This window comes from Miniopterus natalensis, chromosome 15 (assembly GCF_054644295.1).
Source record: "Miniopterus natalensis isolate mMinNat1 chromosome 15, mMinNat1.hap1, whole genome shotgun sequence".
NCBI lineage: Eukaryota > Metazoa > Chordata > Mammalia > Chiroptera > Miniopteridae > Miniopterus > Miniopterus natalensis.
The window spans coordinates 20,050,075-20,072,678 of NC_142095.1; the positions used below are offsets into that span (position 1 = coordinate 20,050,075).

A 22,604-nucleotide genomic window follows, 5' to 3' on the forward strand; every position below is an offset into this window, starting at 1 on the left:
CACCTGCTCTCATACCTGAACCACTGAAAAGAAAATGGGTAAATGAAAAGGGGTTGTTTAAGATTCAGACATCTTTTACTCTTCCAAAATTTGAAAGCAATTTTGGTTTGGGAGAAGCAGTAATTAGGCTGCAGGGCTTGGTATCTTTTCAAAAACAGCACAACGTTTCACTGATTTGGAAAGTAACAGCTTGGGTTAAAAAGTGAGCTGGCCTCAGGAAAGCTACATCTTCTCTGGCCTAGAACGTACTATTTGCACTATTTCGAGGCACATTTCACTCTGGTGCGAATTCAGAAGTAGCGGAAAAAGGTGTCAGTGCGCGTTACAGTCAGCCAGCTGCCACGGTGTAAAGTTGTGACGACCTCCCCCCCGCCCCCGCTAACAAGTGTTGAGCCTGACAAGCAACTTATTTTTGACAAAGCCATTTACCAAGCAATGGGTTACTCCTTTTATCAAATCCTCACCTGAGGAGGGAGAGTATTTTCTCCATTGATTTTAGAGAGAGTGGAAGGGGGGTGGAGAGAAACAAAAATGTGACAGGGACACATCGATTGGTTGCCTCCCACACGTGCCCCGACCTGACCTGGGTGGGGATCGGACCCGGAACCCAGGTACCTGCCCTTGACCGGGAATCAAACCCGTGGTCCTCCGGTGCACAGGCTGACGCTCTAACCACTGAGCTACACCGGCCAGGGCTTGGCTACTCTTAAGAACAGAACATCTTGAACTAAAAAATCTAAAAGTTAAAATTTCATTAAATGCATATACTGCTATTGGAGAAATATCATAAAACATATTTTTAATGTGAACACTACGTCATACAATGAAAAACTATTTACAATGTGTTGCTTCCAGATCGGTTGCTTTTACATCGTATGTATACGCAGCACACGTCTCCAGGGGGAGCTTCAGTCCGATTGCACTTTCTCCTGTGTTGGAGGCTCTCCGAGGACCCTGGGATTCAGGGGCTCTGTCCATTTACATTCTCTTCAGTAATTATGGCTCAGCAGGCATGCCACCAAAATCGTCCATAACCCAGAGACTCTGGCAATCACACGTATGTAAAATGCGTAGACTAGGTTTTTCTCCAATAAATACTAATTTGACAATACAATCCATTTCCATCTTAAGAAAGTGTTTTCAGTTAGGAAAACGTTTTTCTCTCAATGGAACTAAGTGAATAGTCTGTTGTTCACACTGGAGCTGAGGGGTGATGTCTTTGCATACAAATATAGCATACTTTGGCCGGGAATATAATTTCTCATTAAAGAGTTTATTTGCCTTCACACGCCGGATTGCTACATACATTCACAGTTTTAAGAGACTGTAATTAGCTATTCCAGTTGTGCTTTAAAATCCCAAATATTATTTTCACTAGTGAGTGCAAGGCTCCTGCTCCATCTGACCACCGTTGGTCCTGGAGTTACAAGCTCCACAGTGGCGTCCGGGAAGCGCCCTCACTCTCCGGGCTCGTCGCTGGCTCTCTCGGGTATGACTTCCAGGCCCCGGCGCGGCTTCTGAGCGTCGGCATTTTCTGTCCCTGGTTTATTCAGCCCACAGGAAACAGCAGCATAATGGATTTGTTTCAAGTTCTCCAAAGTCTCGTTCTTAGCGTACTTTAAAAGATCCGCTTGTCCCTGTAACAAAACATGTGATGGAACACGTTAGATATGACATGATTTATTGCCACAGTTTGACAACACAGTTCTTCCGCTGAAATTGAAATATTTTGATTCCTCGGGAGGGGAGGGGGACCTGTATTTCTTCCTGGCATGGCACTGGAATAGGTCAATTTTAATAAAAAATGAGTTTGTTTTCCCAGTTTTAACCCCATACCCAAAGAACGTGCTGTCTTTTCAATCCTTTCCATTTATGAACCTGAACAGAGGGTGTGTGTGTGTGTGTGTGTGTGTGTGTGTGTGTGTATTAGTCCCATCTATCCTGGTTAAAATTATACCTTCCACTAATTATTTGGCCGTTTTTTTCCTTTTAAGGTTTGTTTTTCTTTAACTTTTTATTCTGAAATCCATATAAACTCACAGAAGGATGCAAATATAGTACAGAGGGTCTTGTACACCCAAATTTCCTCCAATGCTTACAACTTACATCTATAGTGCAATAATATCCAAACCAGGGGCTGGCACCAATATGATGTGTGTGTATAGTTCTGTGTGACTTTATCCCAAGTATAGATTCATGTAACCACCACTGAAATCAACACACAGAGCTAATCCATCACCACAGAGCTCTCCCTGGTGCTATGGCTCCACAGTCACACCCATCCCCACCCCCACCACCCCCAGCCCTTGACAACCGCTAGTCTGCTTAGGGGGAGCTATCCTGTGCACCCAAGTGTACTTAGCAGCATCCCTGGCCTTTACCCACTAGAGACTAGTCTCAACCACTCAGTTGTGACAACCAAAATGTCTGCAGATATTGCCCAGTGTCCCCTGGGGAGTGAAACTGCCCGGACAGCCAATGATTTCAAGATTATTGGGCAGAAGAGACGATGTGGCGTAAACTGCTCCATTGTTATAAAGTACATTGTCCAACATTTGTACTTTGGTTTTCTGCTCTCTTTTTCCTTCCTATATTTACTCTGCTTCCCACCAACAGTTCTACTTATACTATTACCTTTCCTTCTTTCTTAGTCTCTTTGCTCACTATTTTTTTCCCCTTTTCTAGGGCTCTAAATTTATTCTATTACTCTCTGGTTCCTCTGCAGTCTGACTCTTTCTTTGTCACACTTACATTCTTAGTGCCATCCCTTCTTCCTCCCTTTCTGCTTTTAATTTTCTTGAACTGCCTCCCAACAGGCACCCCCATGAAAGTAATACTGCACAACTAAAGCTTGGGGCCTCCTGCAAAGGGAGCCAGGTAAGGACTGACTTTGGCAGGCCACCAGACTATAATCAAATCTCAGCCACCAGTGAGATGAAATTACAATGCAATTTAAGACACCATGAGGTGGGGATCCACAGAATGGTCCGCTGCTTACCTCTTACTGTTCACGATTCTCCTGCTTTACAGAGACCTATAATTAGTTACTATAAATAGATGTTCCATTACTTAGTTTAACTGAAGGAGCTTCATTTTTATTCACTGGTACTAGTCACTGAACTCACAGACTGAAATTTTATAAGTAGTAACATCTTTGTATGTAAGTATACCATATTGTTCCGGGAATATAATTTCTTATTAATGAGTTTATTTGTCCTCACATGAAGGATTGCTACATACATTTATGGTTACTTGATTGTAACTAGATAGTCCATTTGTGCTTTAAAATTCCAAATATTATTATTTTTAATGAATAAAGTTTGTAACTTAGAGCAGTTCCAGGTTCATCAGAAAACTGAGCAGAAAGTACAGAGTTCCCACTACCCTGTCCCCACCCGGGCACACTTTCTCCACTGCTGGCCTCCTGCCCGCAGCACTACATCTGTTACAACCGATGAACTTACACGTCACATCGTCATCACCCGAAATCCGTGGTTTACATTAGGGCTCACTCAGGATGTTTGGACATATGTACCCACCATTACAATACCATACAAAGTAGTTTCACTGCCCTAAAAATCCTCTGTGCTCCTCCTGTTCATCCCTCCCTTCCCCCTAATCCCTGGCAACCACTGACCTTTTTACCGACTCAATCGTTTTGCCTTTCCCAGGTTGTCATACAGCTGGATTCACACAGTAGGTAGTCTTTCCAGATTGGCTTCTTTCCCTGAGTGACATGCATTTAACTTTCCTCCACGTCTCTCATGTCTTGGTGGCTCACTTCTTTTTGGTGCTGAGGAAGATTCCCTTGTCTGGATGAACCACAGTTTATTTATCCGTTCACCCGCTGAAGGACATCTTGGCCACATCCAAGTTTCGGCAATTATGAATGAAGCTGCTATGTACATGCATGTGCAGGTTTTTTCGTGGACATCAGTTTTCAATTCATTTTGATAGATACCAAAAGAAGCGTGGCTGGTGTGTCGTATGGGAAGAGTATGTTTAGTTTTGTAAGAAACTGCCAGACTCTTTCGAAGTGGCTGTACCACTCCGCATTCCCACCAGCGGTGAGTGAGTTCCTGTTGCTCCAAGTCCTCACCAGCATGTGACGCTGTCAGAGTTTTAGATTTTGGTCATTCCAATAGGAATGTAGTGCTATCTCATTTTTGCTCTAATTTGCAACTCTCGAATGACATGCGATGTTGAACATCCTGTCATGTACTTACTTGATATCTGTACATCTTCCTCGGTGAGATGTCAGTCAGGGATTTTGCCCATTTTAAAAAATTAGGTTGTTCATTTTCTTTGCATTTTGAGCGACAGTCCTTTCTCCAATACGTATTTTACTGATATTTTCCCCAAGCCTGTGGCTGGTTGTCTTATCCTTCTGACTTGTCTTTTGCAGAGCAAACATTTTTAATTGTAATGAAATCCAGCTTATGAACTTTTTCTTTCATGGATCATGTCTTTGGTTTTGTCTCTAAAAAGTCATTGTCATGTAGGAGTTTCATAACCTTGTGTTTTACATTTAGCTCTAGGATATGTTTTGAGTTAACTTTTGTGAAGGGTGGGAGGGTTCTGTCTAAATTCATGAGGATGTGCAGTTGGTCCAGCTCCGTTTGTTGAAAAGACTATCTTTGCTCCATTGCATTGCCTCTGCTCCTTTGTCAATGGTCAGTTGACTGCATAATGTGGGTTTGTTTCTGGGTTCTCGGTTCTGTTCCACTGATGTAACTGTCTGTTCTTTCACCAGCATCACACTGTCTTGGTTACTTAGCTTTACTGTAAACTTGGAGCCGGGTAGTGTCAGTCCTCTGACTTTGTTCTCCTTCAATATTCTGTTGGTGATTCTGGATCTTTGCATCTCCACATAAACTTTAGAATCAGTTTGTCAACATCTACAGAATAACTTGCTGGGATTCTGATTGGGATTGCACTGGATCTATAGATCAAATTGGAAAGAAATAAATAGCATCTTGAAAATATTGAGTCTTCTTATCCATGGACAGAAAATGTTGCTCCATTTATTCATTTCTTCTTTGATATAGTTCATCTAAGTTTTGTAGTTGTGCTTATGTAGATCCTCACATGGATCATACATGTTCATATCTAAGTATTTCTCTCTTGGGAGTGCTAATATAAATGGTATTGTGTATTTAAGAACAAATTCTCCTTGTTCATTCCTGGTATACAAGAAAGTGATTGACTTTTATACATTAACCTTGCAACCTGTAACCCAGCTATAATAGCTTATTAGTTCTGGGAGGTTTTTTTAAATTCTTTTGGAATTTCTACATAGATGATCGTGTCATCTATGAACAAAAATTTTTATTTCTTCCTTACCAATCTGTACACCTTTCATTCCCTTTTCTTGTCTTGCTGCATTAGCTAGAACTTCTAGTTTGATGCCGAAAAGCAGTGGTGTCAGGAGACATCTTTGCCTTGTTCCAGATCTTAGTTGGAAAGCTTTTGAGTGTCTCACCATTAAGAATGGTGTTTGTTATAGGTTTTTTTTGTAGATGTTCTTTATCAAGTTGAAGAAGTTCTTCTCTATTGCTAGTTTGCTGAGGTTTTTTGTTTTTTCCCCCCATGAATAAGTGTTGGATTTTATCAAGTTTTTTTCTCCAGGTATTGAGATGACCATAATTTTTCTTCTTTAGCCTACTCATGTGAGATACTATTAATTGATTTTTGATGCTGAACCAACCTTTGATATGTGGTATAAATTTCATTTGATCATGGTATATAATTCTTTTTATACAGCTGGATTCTATTGGTCAATATTTTCTTGATGATTTTTGCATATATGTTCATGACTGATATTAGTCTACAGTTTTCTCATAATGTCTTGCTCTGGTTTTGGCATTAGGGTAATGCTGGCTACACAGAATGTATTAGGAAGTATTCCCTCTGGTTTTATTTTCTGGAAGAGATTGTAGAGAATTGGTATAATTTCTTCCTTGAATGTTTGGTAGAATTTGCCAGTGACCCCATTGAACTGGTGCTTTCTGTTCTTAAAGGTTAAGTATTGACTCAATTTCCTTACAAGAGATAGGCCTATTCAAATTATCTATTTCTTTTTGTGTGAGTTTTGGCAGATTGTGCCTTTCAAGGAATTGATCCTCTTCATCAAGGTTAGTTCATCATATTTTGTAGTTATCCCTTTAAAGCCCACTGGATCTGTAGTGATGTCCCCTCTTTCATTTCCGATCTTAGCAATTTGTTTTGTCTCTTCCCACCCTAGTTAGCCTGGCTAGAGGCTTAGTGATTTTATTGATCTTTTCAAAGAACTGGCTTTTAGTTTGTTGATTTTCTCTCTTAATTTCTTGTTTTCTGTTCCATTGCTTTCTGCTCTAATATTTTTATTAATAAAAATTAATTGGCTCTTTGTTCAAAATGCCTTCTTGGCCTGTCCTCCTGGAGTTAACATGTCCAAAACTGAGTTCCTGATATCCTATCACTCCTCCTATAACCAGCTCTTCCTAGGTTAAGACAACTCTGTTCTTGCAGCGCCTCTGACCAAAGATGCTAGAATCATTTTTGACTCCTCTCCTTTTTTTTTTGTATTCTGCATTCTGCCTGTCAGCAGTCCCTCTTGGCCCTATCTTACAGACTCATAGATATAGAGAACAGACTGATGGTTGCCTAAGGGGAAGAGAGTTGGGGGACTGGGTGAAAAAGGTGAAGGGATTGAGAAGTACAGATTGGTAAGTTACAAAATAGTCATGGGGATGTAATAACTATGTACGGTGCCAGGTGGGCGCTAGAAATATCAAGGGGAACACTTTATAAAGTATATGATTGTCTAACCACTATACTGTACACCTGGAACTAACATAAAATAATATTGAATGTAACCTATAACTGAAAAATAAAACTTAAAAAATAAGACACCCACACACACATTCTCACCACTCTTACCACCCTCATTGCCACCACTGCAGCCCAATCACCATCCCCTTTCTCTGCATTTATGACAATATCCTTCCAACTGGGTGTCCTGCTTCTCTCTTCTCAACATGACACCCAAAAAGATCCAATTAAAACACAGTGAGAACACACCTCCTTCTGTGGCTCCCCAAATAACTCAGTGAGAGTCCAAGTCCTTTCCCACAGCCCTCTGTGACCTGCCCCCAGACTGTGCTCATCCCCTTCGGCACCCCGCCTTGTCACTCAGCCTCTGTTATACTGGGCTACTAAGTGTTCCCCAAACACAGCAGGTCCTCTTGGGCCCAGTCTCAGGGTTTGTGCCGTCACCATTCCCTGCATAGGGAAGGCTCTTTCCCAGATACGCACAACAGCGCTCTCACCTCCCTTCTTGGTGATGCCCTCCCTGACAACCTTTCTAAAACCAGAACTCCCACCTCTTGCTCACAGTTCTCCTTACCCCTTCTCTACCTTGCTTTCTCTATAATGCTCACTATCCTGACATACCCTACTGCCTTGGTTACTGTCTGCCTCTCCCATTAATGTGAGTTCCACATTAATGTCTTTAGGTCTTTGCTAAACCCTCCAAGCCTAGACTGGCACCAGGTACACAAGGTGGGCTCAGTAAACATGTTGAATGAATGTAATTAGAGTAAAATGTAAAAGTCTCTTTAATCTTCATAGCTGCCCAAACAATGTGTTTTACCTTTTCCTCTGCATTTATACATATTACAAATAGGTATTTTATTTTATTTTTACATAAATGAAATCAAGCAAACTATGTTATTCTTCAGTTTCCTTTTCGTTCACCAAAAACCATGTCTAGGCGATCTTTCTGTGTCAGCACATATAGACCTACCGCAGGGGGACGGGATGTTTAAAAAGAAAAATCCCCAGATGGTGTAGGATAATTAATATGGTAATAACAGGACTCTTTATCTGGTTGAATCTCATGTTTCCTAAGTTCAGACAAGTCTTTATGGCATCCTGAACAGACCAGGCCTTTGGCCATTACCCAAATGAGACAGAAAGGACCTCTACAGGTGCTAGACCTGGGCTTGGACACTGCCGAACTTGACCCGCATCACTTTTACTTTGTTTTATGCATCTAAAAACTACATGTCTGACATATATTGGAATTATGGTGTCTAGTGAGAGTAAAGACCAGTTCTGAAAGAGGTTATGGGAGTTGGCTGCAGATGTTCACAGTGTATTGTTGCGAAAGGGCAAAGGTGTTGCTGCCCACGGACACAGGGTGTCTGGGCTTGAAGACGCCCACGAAATGGCTCTGCCATGCTTCTAGTTGAGAAACTCAAACCCCAGCTGTTTTCACACATTCTGTGTTGAGTTTCGGAACTTACTCTTTTTGGTTTTCATCTCGAAAGATTTATAACCACCTTCGGTCAAAATATTTAAGGTTCTTCGTTAGACTCAGAAAATAATTTTTGGAGTGACCCTGCTCCCCTGGCTCTGCCTGAAGGAGGTTGGATCAGAGGCTGGGGCAGCAAGGAAGGGATGATGGCAGAGCCCAGACGCCAGAGCCTATGCCCTAGCCATACTCAACCCTGGGCCAATCAACAAACTTTCTATCTGACCACAAAAGATGCCCTAGTTTTGAACATATTAAAAATGTTTCACCCTGGCTGGTTTGGCTCAGTGGCTGGAGCGTCAGCCTGTGGACTGAAGGGTCCCGGGTTCGATTCTGGCCAAGGGCACGTACCTCGGTTGCAGGCTCAATCTCTGGCCCTGGTGTGGGAGGCAACCAACTGATGTGTCTCTCTCACATCGCTGTTTCTTTCTCTTCCTCCCTCTTCCCTCCACCTTCCACTCTCTCCAAAAAGCAATGGAAAAAATATCCCTGGGTGAAGACTTAAAAAAAAAAGTTTCAAGGCACATCTGTTAGTCCTACCTAGTTTTTGAATCCAAAATTAACAATCACAATTCATTGCTTTTATTTAGATCTAGAGCTAAAACAATAGGGATTCTATACTTTAGTTAATTTTTTCAAAGCTTATCTGTCAAACTACTTATTGGAGAAAAAGGAGTTGCCCTGAATCTGAGGAGAGAGCAAAGGTTCCACCTGCCCTTCCCCGAGGGCAGCCAATACTGTTTCCAAATTACACGCCGTAGGAAGGCAGAGGAGGAAGGGGGCACACATACCATTCGGGGAATCTGAGGGAGGCACAGAAGTAGCTTAATACTTTTTTTTAATGCAAATAGGAATGTAAGTTACCAGTGTCTGGTTTGGCCTCGGCACGTCGGGAGCCCACACTGACTCTGGGTTTTTCTGGGGCCAAAGGCCCCAAACCCAAGAAGGTTCACCTGGAGGGTGTAGACTAGGCTGCCTCCTCTGGATTCTTTATCTGCTCAGGAACACGGAAAAGACCACAGCGGGTTTTAGGTACCATCACTGATACCTTCTGCTCCCCAAGGGATGAGACTGGCCCTGGGATAAAGAGGGAACACACCTGAGAGCACTGGGGCCCAGCAGGAAGACAGACTGACACCCTGAGTGAGCCTGCCACCGCCCCACATGCGGGGCCCTACTTAGCAATTTGATATGCACGTGTCTTCATCTTTCCTGTGACCCTGCAAGTCTCCAAGAGGCCTCAGGTACCCTCAGTGTCACTCTAAGATGACGGCACACGGGTCTAGGGTTCCTCTGCTCTCACCTGAGTGTCATCTGCAACCAAATCCAGAGAATCAACTACAATCTCATGGCTAGGAAACAAGAGCCTTTGTCTAGACTATTAATAATAGTAGGTGGTCACACAAACATAGTAACCTTTTAGCAGATATTTTGTGGTTAGTCAGGTTTGGATAGTGTGAGACTCATCTAGAGACTGAATACATTTCAAGCCAGTATTTCATAAGTATTCAGGCCAAATGCACAAACCTCTTTTAAGAATGCAGTGGAAACTATTTAATATGCTCTATTTCTTACAACTACAATTCAAATTGGCACTGAAAGGCTGAGTGTGTAATTACAGTCCTAAATTTGAAACCACAGAGCCTACAATATGCCCAAAATGAGATACGTAGGAATGTATATCAGCAAAGCCTTTTGTAAACAATAGTTATCATTTATTGAGTGATTACTGTATGCGAGGTACTGTATTAAGCCCTTTACAAAGATTATCTCATGAGAGTTTCTCAATTCTGCGAGAGAGGTGCAATTACTACCCACACTTTAAAGACGAGGAAACTGAGTTTAGGGAAATTAAGGGCCTCGCCCAAGGCAGAGTCTACACAGCAAATTACACTTAAACACACACAGCTTTCTCTGTGTGTTTCCTTTCTTACACGGAACACTTGAAAGAAAGAAAGCAAAGAGGAACATCTACCACATTTTTAATGTACTCAGCATATTACCAACTGTGCAGACAATTCGCTTTTCCTGTAATTAAATATGGATTTAATTTAACAGGAACAGAAATATGGATTTCCAATTTGTATTTGCTGAATGAGGAATGAGTGAACAACAGAATGAATGGGCTGCGGGAATCTCAGCTGCTAAATTGCCACCCTTATCCTCTGATGGCTCACCCTGGAGGTCTGGTGTGGCCGGCTAAGGCTGCAACACATTTGTCAGAGTTAAGTAGGCCTCCCTCCCAGCTTGGTCAGGCCCTCTTCCCACTGCAGTCTCAATAAACCTTACACTGGAAAACAGAGCCCCGCTCACCAGCACCTAAGGCTGGAGCAACAGGGAATGAGGGCGCACGGTTTTCCACAGGACGTTAGATTCACCTTAAAGGTTTCATTGTTCTTTTCTGTCCTGTTGGCTTCCCTTTCGTTCATTCACACGTTTGAAGGGAGTGAAATGTGAGTTGCAAATAAACTCGTCTCACTGAATACTTGTGAAATAACTGCCTTCCCTCTCCCCTGCCTTCCAGCCCAGGGTTCAGGGGTGCTGATGAGGTGGATGTGGGGCTCTGTGAGTGTGAGGAGGAGCCTGTGAACACAGCTCCTTACTCTTGGTTTTCTCTTAATCCAAAGAGACATTCGATCGTGTGACGCACGGTCTTAAGAAAGGCCAGTGGGCCGATCTGAAGACCATCCTCAGTCTTAATTCTCCACTCACCCTCCCTTTTTGCCAATATTTTGGTTATTTCATCACACTTACAGGTGTGTTTTTTTCTGGGATCATATGAATATTAAGGCTCTGATTATAACTGAAAGTGTTAAATGACATTCAAGTAATTAAAATCTTTACAGTCCCAATCATTGCCCTGTAATCAATATTTTCTATTTCACACACACAGCAACTGGCATTCATGTACCTCACAATGCTTCAGGGATGAACTGCAAGGTCCTTTCCCTTCCTACCAGAACCCACGACGTGCCAAACAATAAAGTCGCCTGGCTCTCTCTCCGAGCCACACCACCCAGCCAGGCGCCTGCAGGCCCTCCGGGGACGGAGGGCCCTGGAGTCCCGTGAGCAGGTACAGCCTCCGGCGGCCGGCGGTGTACAGTGCAGGGAATGTCCCAGCAGAAAAAGCATGCTGGAGAAGTCTGCAGTCACGAGCACCCGCACCAATCGCGCAGTACCTTCAAGATGGTGATGTTCCAGGTGAAGCTCTCCACGGCTTTCTGCAGCTTTCGCTCCTTCAGCCCCTCCTTGGTGCCTATGCTGTGCAGGTGCTCGTGGAACTCCATGGCTGAAAGAGGCAAAGGCAAAGGGCATTACTTCTCCCTCCGATCGGCGGTAGTGAAGCGGCTGTATTTACTCCTCTAGGTGTTCCCGAAGGACTCCGGCTTCCGATGGAATTCCGTGAAGGCGCCTGTTTAAGGAGGTGACAATGGGGGAAACACGGGACTCGGGGGATCAACAGGGGGATGGCGTGTGAGAGGTCAGCGGCCGTCCCGCATGGCTCTGAAGGGTGACCGGGGCACAGAGCATCGTTCTCGTTATTTTAGAGGTGAGGGGTCTGGGGCTCAGCATGGCGCAGAGCCCGAGGGCTGTGGGGGGAGCAGGAGCAAGACCCGGGGCTGCAACCCGGGGACTGGGAATCTGGGAAGGCAGCCGTCAGCTCTGCTGAGGACACGTTCGCAACTGGGCACGAAACCTGACCACACCCTCCCCCTGTACATTTTTGTTAGTTTTTATTTATTCTTTTTATTATACTGTTTCTCCTTGAAAATATAAGCTAATGTGGACATATATTCATAGTCCCCCCTTTCTTGTACAGAAGTAGCACACTACGGGCATTGTTCTGTACCTAGGCTTTGCTTTTTCCTTACGTGACTACACAGTGGAGATGGCGCTGTGTCAGTGGATAGAGCTCTTCCTCACTATTTACTTACTTATTTAATTGATCTTAGAGGGAGGAGGAGAGAGAAACATCTATTGGTTTGCCTATAGCACACTCCCCAACTGGGATGGAACCCGCAACCTAGGTATGTGCCCTGACGGGGACTCGAACCCACCACCTTTCAGTGTACGGGACGACACTCTAACCGACTTGGCCACTCCGCTGGGGCTTCCTCACTTTTTTTTTTAACAGCTTCACAGACTCCACTGTGTGGATGGACCAGCATTTATTTACTCAGCCCCTACTGATGGACATTGGGTTATTTCAAATCTTTTACTACTACAAGTAATGTGACGTGGTCATAATTCTTACAAGACATTCCCTGTGTTCTTTTGTACTCTTTTTCGGTTAAGCTGGGCATTCCAATTTCTAAATCCATTTCTATACAACACCACTTCAAAGCAACTCTTTATAGTAACTGACAGCAACTTTATTCCTTAGTGACTTTAAACAGTAAGCAAAAGCTGACACGCATATGATAAATACGGTAAACTGCCAATGTAATCGTTTTTCTTTTCTCTCTTTCTTTCCCCACCTAATAGGAAATACAGTCCTACTTCCTGTCATGCTAATAAGGCTTAAGAACCTTACTGGTTTCAAGAAAGAACGGCAATTAGTAAAATTCATTACACTGTCTAGGAAACTACCGCACTGAACACTCTCCTTGTTTCCAATTTCTCTCTGTCGATGATGGTATTTAAGAACATCCCAACTTGATTAACTAAACCCCCTGGACCCCCCTGCTGCTGACCTGGCTCAGTGGTCGCATGCCCTACATCTAGTTTTGACTTCCACACACACACAGTTTTTTCCCTGGTCACATGTGGGAGTCTCCCTGGAGCGTGCTGTACTTCTTAGAACGTGGCCAGGTGAGGCCCTAAAGATAAGACCCCAATGTGCTGGGGTTTTTTAATTAAGATTTATACTGGACTTCAGCAAGATCCGGGTTTCAGGACCTGAATCACTAATACTCATAATGTTTATATTTCCAGCAGGCAGGAGGCACTAGAGTCTTACACGTATCACAGAGGTTTGGTAGACGGAATCCAGGAAAGAGAAGAGACATAAGCGAAGTGGGGGTGGAGGGTGGTAACTGCACACTACGATGGCCTACCAGATGTGGGTTATTAATATTGCTTTTTTATTACAAATTTCAGAACTGGCACAAAGCTGTGATACGACAGCACTGGGGGATTTTCCAATGACAAAGTTATCTGCTTGGAAGCCTCACTCCACTAGAGGCAGACTGTTCATCTTGCCTTTCTGAACAGTTGATCTCTGTAAGCGGGTAGGAACTTCGCTTCTTTAACGTGAACCTTTTCCTTGCTTTCCTATGATTCAAGCTGGCCTCCCCCAGCCCCTGACTCACCTGCCTCCTCCCCGGCACAGCCCCTCCCTTAAGCATTAAGCCCTCAGGACAGTGAGGTTCTGATCAGCATCAAATAATCTTTAGAACAAAGCCTCGGGTCTGCTGACTCCAGAGACAGAGTTCTGGTCAAACCAGAGATAACATCAAGGCCTCAGTTAACTGTGTTTCAGCTCCAGGCCCAGAAAAGCAGTGAAACCAGACAAAGTGATGGCACGGCTGACATCAGGACCAGGTGATCAACTACCCTCGCCTCTAGAGCCGACCAGTCAGCAGCGACCACGACCCTGGCCACAACCCTCACTCCCTTAGTCCCCGTGATTAGTGATCTTCCCCCTAAATAACCCATCTCCCGTGAGCCACGGGGGAGCCGTCTTGGAGCATCAGCTAGCTCGTCTCTGGGCCTGGGCCACCTCCTAGAAGTAAACCCTTACTTTCTTTGCTGCAAGCGCCTGTCTGTGTCCTATTGGGATGTGATGGGCCCAGGCACATGCTCCTTTAGTCAGATAACATCGCCAGTAAGGTAATGAGGCAGCGACATGAACCGCTGTGCTGGGCTTCATTCCAACTAACGAGGGAAAACCTCCAGATAACACAGGCCCTGGAGAGCAGGAGGAGGCGACATCTACCCCAGATTTAAAGACAGGACTTTCAGAAAGTGTTCAGAAAGCTCAGAACTCAGGGCCCGAGGCAGGGACAGGATGGGTGCTCTGGAAAGGACTGAGGACTCGAGAAGGAAACGCCATCGAGGCGACGACAGCGATACTGACAAGGAAGAAGAGGAAAAACATTTAAAGAAACGAGCGTGGCTGTTTTAAACGGTCATATTTTACGTGTCTATTAAAAAGCGAGACTACACAGTTCCCCCTTACTCTCCCCCCTCTTAAAATATCTACAGTCCAATAAAAGTCTGTTTAGGGAAGGGCAAAATGTGTTATTAATAAAGTTCTTCAAAAACGGGACACAAAAAGGTGATGAGTTGAAAAACTGGAAAGTTATGTTAAAAATATAAAACTCCCCAATTTTTAAAGTGACCAACACTATCGGTCCCATTGTCATTTATTTCATTATTTGGTTTGCTGCACAACAGATGTGTTCCTTTAAAAAAATTTTTTTATATTATTAACAGACTGATCATTGCAAACATTTTGCTCATCTTTTGATATGAAGCATGTGTCGATTTTATTTTTATGGAAATAAAGGATTCTCACCTTGGCCCATGCAGCATGAGTGCACCTTCCTCTCCTCCCCTGTGCTATACAACGCCCAGGGCAAGGACTTAGGGCGCACAGTGCAGGGGAGCAAGGGGCGGCTCCCGAGGTGCTTTCCATGTATTACGGAGGAGACCTGGAGAGGGGCTAGAGCTTCCCCAAGGAAATGGTGAAGCACTTGAATACTGGTTTGCCTGACCCAGGACCCCAAGGTTTTCCAACTACCTTGCATTGTTTCTGAATGAGAGTCCCTGCCCTTAATATGAGCTCATGCTATAGTTACGTGCATCCGATAATTATGCTGTGAGGAAGAACACTGCAAGGGCTACTGGACCCAGCTCTAAGGGAATATAAAGGGACACAGAATGAGACTATGTGTTTGAACTGGGTCAATTCCTATATAATAAGAAAATCTAATTATATATCTAAGATGCAAATTGCATTATTTCCTTGATATTAAATTACCAGGGAACCTATTCTAACATGTCACAGGACATCTTTTTGGTTCTTTACATCAACAGTGAGTATAAAGAATTTGTCTGGGGTAGATGTTAAGTAACTTTCTCCCTATTTCCCAAATTATTTTCAGCAAAGAAACATGAGCCCAATAAAAAAGTCCTTATTAAGAAACTTAAAAGCAGTATCTCTTCTTCTTTCTGTAAGTCTTACCATTCTGTCTAAAAAGCAGAATGAGTTTCAAAGTAGCTGGTGAAAATCAGATCAGTAAAAACTTTAAGACGAAGTTACCACCTCCTCCAGCCCCTGGCAAAGAAAACAAGTTGTTTTTGCTTTAGAACTCCTGGTTCTGTCATTTCAGTTTGAGGGTGGTGGGGTTAGGAGCCCGTGGAAGGTGAAGGAATCTGGAGCTCCCATTGTGGGGGCAAGGATGGGGCGCTGACCAGGGCTGGGGGGAGCCCTGGGTGGACAGGGAGCTGGTGTGAATCTGTGAGTGCATATGGACAGCCAGAAGCGGAGGAGGCAGGAAGTTAGGAGGTTGCTCCAGTAATCCAGAGAATTTTAAGAGCACGTGGCCTTGTGGGTTCCATACTTTGAGAGAGTTTGGAGGAATGGTAATGTGGCAAAGAATTTGGGGGAGCGAGCCTGTAAGAGGATCATGGGGACAGGCTTCCCAGAGAGTGGATCTCAAATCCGAGTGTAGAACAGAATCACAGGAGGTGCATGTTTAAAATACAGTTCCTCGCCTCTCCCCTGGGCCTGATTCAGGAGGCCTGGGATGGGCCCAGAAACGGACATCTTTAGCAAGCACCAGATTTCCACGCAAGAGGGCTAGGGATCACCCTGAGGGAAACAGGCCAGGCAGCGGCGAGATGGGACCGAGATGGAAAGTCATGATGAAGGTGAAGAGCAAGCCCAGGAGGCGTCAGAGGGCTGCCATGCCAGGGGAGTTTCAGAAACCTAGCAATGACGATACTGCAACTCTGGTCTACCTGGAAAAAAAGGAGGGAGGGAAAGGACAGCAAGGAGTCCAGACTCTTCCCTTTGAACTGACCGGCCCAGCTCACAGGTACAAATGTTTATTTCCAAATTATATTGTTTATCTTGAATAAGATTTCTTTCTATGTGTTTTAGTTTCGTGTTTATTAAAAAGGACTCTAACCTGAAACAATCAGGAATATTTACTTGAAGGGGTAAAACTGAACTATTACCTAAGATTTCCTTTATATGTGGATTTTTCAGAATAGTTGTTTTCTGTAATTAGTAGTCAATCTCCATAATACTGAGATACAAAAAGGTTGCATCATTTTGGAAAATGAAAGTAATTCTTGATTTATGAACTAATAACACCAATTGGTCGCCAACAACATTTATTGATCACTCACCATGTGCGTGCAGGCAATTTGACCATATTCTGTGTGGAGTCCCATTAAAACCCATTACATAAATATGCTGAACACTATAAAAAGCTACAGATTTCTAGAAGCACAGGGGAACAAGATAGGATAAGAGAACTAGTACTTATATTATCAGCTCATTGACCACTCTTTCATAAAGAAATCTTTATCATTTTGTTCTGGAATACAATGGCTGTTTTTAAGAGCCATTTGTATAGCAAATAGGGCAATAGCATAACTATTATGATGTAAGAATACATAACAATTGCTGCTGTTTAAAAATCAATGCCAAAATAAATTCTGTATGTACAATATCAAATCAGGATTTCTGTACTAGAAAAAAGAAACTATATATGGGAGATTCAGTAGGCATATATGAACTATATACTATAGAGTAAAAGGTTAGAGAACAAAATTACAAACAACTGGTAATTTAGGATTAGATTACTTAATCTCAAAAAATAAATGAAAAATAATAAATCAGACAAATTTAAATTTCTGAAAACCTGAGGAAGTCCATCCTGTGTTCTCACTTAAACAACTAGATAGGAAATGAGAATAAATACTCCTAAGGTGCAGTAGAGTGCTCTTGCACCTGTTACAAAACTGCAAGCAATTATATTGGAAGTTATATAACAAAGAAGACAGGGAGCTCTTCATCGTTTCCTGTGCTGCATCTCTGCGAGCTTAGAGTCCTGAGTGGAGTAATAAGAATGCTGAGCTCTGACTAAAGAAAGGCTATTTGTTTAGCTCCCATCCTCGGGAGACACCTATCTATCGACAGAGCCTGGGGTGCAGCTGCAGGAGCAGCCAGCACAGTTTAATGGGGACCTCGGGGTGCAGGCTGGGCCTCAGAACGCCTGCGCCGCGTGTTACTTTGTTCACACACAAAACCTGGTGACTTGTGGTGGCGATTCATCTGGTCGGCTTTCAGAGGTGAGCTCTACCTCCTGCCTTCTTATTAACTACACTAGCGATTTTCAACCTTTTTCATTTCATGGCACACATAAAGTAATTACTAAAATTCTGCAGCAAACACAAAAATATATAATTTTGCAGATCTGATAAAAAAAAGGTATAACTGATTCATTCTCACTGGAGAGCTATTGTTGTGTTGGCTTTTGTCATTTTTTTATTTGACAATCTAAGGGAAAAGAGGTCGGTGCCACTGACTAAATAGCCAGGTATTGCATGTTTTAAAAATTATTGTGGCACACTGGTGGAAAATCACTGAACTACACTACTACTCCACTGACATATAAGTATATAAAGTAAACATCTGACTTTTTTGCTTGTTCTTTGTTTACCAATTATCAGTGTGTCTTGTATCTGCCTGTCTTTATTGCCAGTAGCTTAAAGTGACAGTCCTTCCACTCTGGGAAGGGGACTGTTCATTGATATAGGTGCAGTGCCTAGAAGCAGCCCTCACAAACAGGCTTTTCATGTTTAAGAGGCACCTTTACAATTTTTGAAAGGATAAGATCTGAGCAAGTAAAAAGCACAGAACACTGCTGCTGCTGTTACCTCAGTGACACCACCGAAGGCTGTCCCCCTGTACGGCCCCATGGGCACCATGGAAAGATGCAGACCAGGCAGCTTTCTAGGGAACCTCTGTTCCTTCATCTGTGGCATCAGGGGCTGAAATAGAGGGCTTTCCGTTGCCAAAACACAAGGATTTCTCATTGACGAATTACAGATATGAAAAATCCACATACTCTTGAAAATAATGAGAATTTTATTGAAAATTTCTTTTGTGATGACCACCTACAAAATCAATATTTAAAAGTTTTAGAAGTACAGATTTAAGCCAAAAGGGATTTAATATTCTTACAGAACACGGCTCTAAGTTCGCATGGCCCAACAGTGCCTGGTGGACTCACAGAGAGCTACCATACAGGCACCGGCGACAAACGGGAGGGAGGCAGGTTCTTGACTGAGTTGCCGCTGCTTAGTGACAAGAATTCCCGCGGTGAAAACAATCTCTAGGTTCAGAAATAGAAACCAGGCCAATAATAATGAGGGAATGAGGGAATAAGAAGTGGGGCTGTTTTCTTCTTTCAGGAACAAGTTCTGTTTCCCTGTATGTTTCCAGTATCTTCTAAATACCAAGTCAACACATTTTCATCGTGTGTATATATTTAGACCCATGTGTTGTTCACATTATCCTGAAGATAGTTAACATAAATATTTGTATTTTTCTATTAGTTAATGTCCCATCTACTAGTCTGATTTAAACAAATGGCACTATAAGAGCCCCAAATAAAGCATGGCCTTGCCCATGTTTTCTTTAAAGGTGAAAGGTAACATTCTGGGTCAACTATTAGGAGGTAGAAGAAGGAAACGGGATTCCTTGATTCTACTACGATGTTGCCATCAAAGTCAGACATGAGGTAACAGTTAATTCTGGCAAAAGATATTAAAATCTTCATTAAGTTTTAGCAAGCTTCATTTGAAAATCAATACAAACTAGGTAAATAGTCTTTGGAAAAGTGTGACATGTTATATAACTGTGATGTGCTATGTTATTTAACAGTCAAATATACACTGTGTTTAAAGGCACTCAAGTGTGAAGGCTGTGAACATAAATCCAACAACACCCATGGGAACATGGACTAAAGCTTGAGGCAAGTGATGACCAGAAAGCAGAGAATGGTCATGTCTCATACACAGACCTGGCTGGGCCTGGCTGAGGCTGCTCTTCTGCCAAAAGGATTCTCTTTGAGCCTTGGCTGCTCTGTGCTCAAACCCTACAATTAATTATGTTTCTCTGACTCCATGACCCAAGTTTCTGTTCCTAGGGAAAAGCTGTGGTTTGTTTTTCTCCTGAAATGTTAGCCAAGAAGAAAATCTGCTCACATTCCTTTGTGGTAATAAACTTGAGGATTAAGGAAACAGATAGCAAGTCATCAAACAGCAGAGAAAGGACAAATGGAAAACCCATCCTCAGGTGATTTCTACACGGGTTCAGTTCAGTTCTGGTCAATAGGGAATGGAAGACACAGACCCTGCGACCAAAGAACCAGCATGGGTGGGGACTGCACAAATCACTTAGCCTTTCGGTTTATAGCTATAATGTTAAATTTTAAAACTTGGTATGGCCACACAAAATATATTATTTCATTTTTATGTAAAGAACTGTATTTTAGAAAGTTATTGCTTCTTTCCATGTCATCTCGAAAATCTAAACATCTCAGATTTTTTATCCAAGTAGGTGTTGGTTTCACATAATTTTCCAATTATTAATCCAAAATACTTTATAAGTTAAATATTTTAAAGGTTTTTCTTGGAGAGGCTTAAAGCTTAATGACAAAAAGAAATGTAATGCTGATACAAATTAATAAATGAATGTAAATTTTCCAAGATGATATAATTAAATTAAGAACATTAGTACAACTGCATATAATGGAATGCAGTGAAGAGAAATGTCCACTTCTATCTAATGTCCTGCTTCCCATCACAGATAAACTTAGATAAGAACCAAACAGCCATGCCCTAACCCTAACCTAACCCTTACCTAACCCTAACCCTGGTACTGGCACAAGAACAGTCACATATATCAATGGAACAGAACAGAGACCCCAGAGATCGACCCATGCTATTAAGGCGAATTAATATTTGACAAAGGAGGCAAGAGCATACAGTGAGGTAAAGACAGTCTCCTCAATAAGTGGTGCTGGGAAAATGGGACAGGCACATGCGACAAGTGAAACTAGGCCACCAACTTACACCATAAACAAGAATAAACTCAAAATGGATAAAAGACTTAAATGTAAGTCACAAAACAGTAAAAATCCTAGAAGAAAACATAGGCAGTAAAATCTCAAGACATTTCACATAGCAGAATTTCCACCAATACATGTCTTAGGGCAAGAGAAACAAAGGAAAAAAATAAACAAATGGGACTACATCAAACTAAAAAGCTTCTGCTTCGCAAAAGAAACCATCTTCAAAATGAAAAGGAACCCACTATATGGAGAACATATTTGCCAATGACACATCTGATAAGGGGTTAATTTCCAAAATATATAAAGAACTCGTAAAACGCAACAAAAGGAAGACAAACAATCCAATTAAAAAATGGGCAAAGGACCTGAATAGATACTTCTCCAAAGAGGACATGCAGATGGCCAACAGACATATGAAAAAATGCTCAACGTCGCTGATCATCGGAGAGATGCAGATTAAAAACTCCACTAAGACGTCACCTCACATCTGCCGGAATGGTGGCCGTCAATAAATCAAGGCACAGCGAGCGCTGGTGAGGCCGCCGAGGGCGCGGCCGGAGGGAGCGCGGGACTTACACCAAGTCCCCGCCGAAGCGCCGGCCCTTCGAAGCGCGCCCCGCCGCCCGGAGCTCGGGTGCACGGAACGCGGGCGCTCGGGCCATAACCAGCCTCGGCCGCGGCCGCGCCTAATTAGCTTTCAGAGGGTTCCAGTCCGTAGCCTCTTTTTCTTGGCCCTCTGCCCAAACAGTCTTGGCATTAACAAAGCCAAATTATTTTAAGATGGATGTTGAGCCGTTAAACCCCGTTCCCCACGAGGTGGAAGAGATAAACCAGGTCTCTTAAATGTATCCGCGAAACCCAGATGGATGGCAAGATCCCTGAGATGCCATATCCACCGCTGTATAATCTGTGGATGACTGTATGGAGCAGGTTCTACTTCCTCTGCCAGCATTTTCCGTCTGGGTAAGTCCAGGTAAGATGAAGGTGCGTAACTTAAAGTCCTGTGGCATCTAGTCACATTCTAAACGCACGGGACTCACCCGGATCACAGGACCCTCCTTATTTCATTTCACTGAGGAACCAAAAGGTCTTCTTCACCCCAATTACACGCAAAGATTCTTTTTATTACTATTTACCTGGGGCATCTTTGTTTGGATTGCACCCTACATCAGTTCTTTCCTCTCTGACACAGTTTGGCATGGCCACCACGGCCAAGGCCCTCATGACCTCGCTGTTCCTCATCTCCCTTTCTTTCTACACCTCCTCTTATTTTGTGAACAGAGAGCATAATCATATGGCTCAATAATTTAAGAAGCATAAGCTGGTGCACAGGGAATTATATTTCTCTTCCCCATCTCTTGCTTCCCTCCTATCAGGCATCCGCTGTTACTCCCTCCTTTGTATCCTTCCAGAGAGAGGGAGGCAGTGGCAAGCAAAGCACACAGGGCTCCATCCTCCCATCTCTTCCACCAAATAGTAGTAAAGAGCACATACTGTTTGCCTTGCCTTTTAAAACTATATCTTATGTGTACCTACAAGTAAAATACATGTATATATTAATTTGTATACATTTTGCTTGTATGTATACATAGGACCTGTCACACATACGTATATATATTGTGTGTGGGCAGTCTCTCGGCCATCTGGGGTCTCGCTGCTTCGTAACCAGCTTTGGGACGGCTCCCTGTTACACCCCACCTTCACCCCAACTTCCAGAGGCACCTGGTGCCATGAGTCCTGAGCTGTGGGGTCTGCAGTGTAAATCGTTGCTCATCGGATCCCCCTGCCAGCTCAGGGTCACCTTGCTTGAGTCAGCTAAGTCAACGATCGCTTGTTCAGTTGTTTCCTAGTTTCCAAACTTTTGTGGCTCCCATTTTCCTTGTCCTTATGGGTTTATCCTTAAAACAGAAAACAAAACCCTGTCATTCCGCTGAGGCTCAGGAGGGAGTGGAGCTAAATGCACGTGCTGACTCGCCACCCCTGACAGGACGCAACGCAGGCCACTGGTTTCTTTCTTTTTCAGAGAACAAATGATTTTCCATATAAGTTCACGTGATAAAAACACCCCCAACTCAGTGAAGTGAAGCAGTTTGAGTGTTTTTTAGACCCTCCTCCTGTCCCTTACGAGACAGATCAATGAAGCGACTGAAAAGGAAATTAAAATTTAATCATGCTGTGCCTTTCTGGACACTGAGAGAGAGATTAGAAAG

At 43.2% G+C, this 22,604-nt stretch overlaps 1 protein-coding gene across 1 annotated transcript in view; it reads right to left on the reverse strand.

Moving 5' to 3' along the window:
* Positions 1-782: 782 nt before the first annotated feature.
* PLCL2 (phospholipase C like 2) overlaps positions 783-22,604 on the reverse strand; it is a 141,867-nt gene continuing 120,045 nt past the window's right edge. The window contains exons 5-6 of the mRNA XM_016209275.2: positions 11,476-11,585; positions 783-1,637 (exon numbers count right to left, since the gene is read on the reverse strand). Coding sequence (XP_016064761.2) covers positions 1,458-1,637; positions 11,476-11,585 — 290 coding nt within the window. The 3' untranslated portion in view covers positions 783-1,457. The remainder of the gene's footprint in view (positions 1,638-11,475; positions 11,586-22,604) is intronic.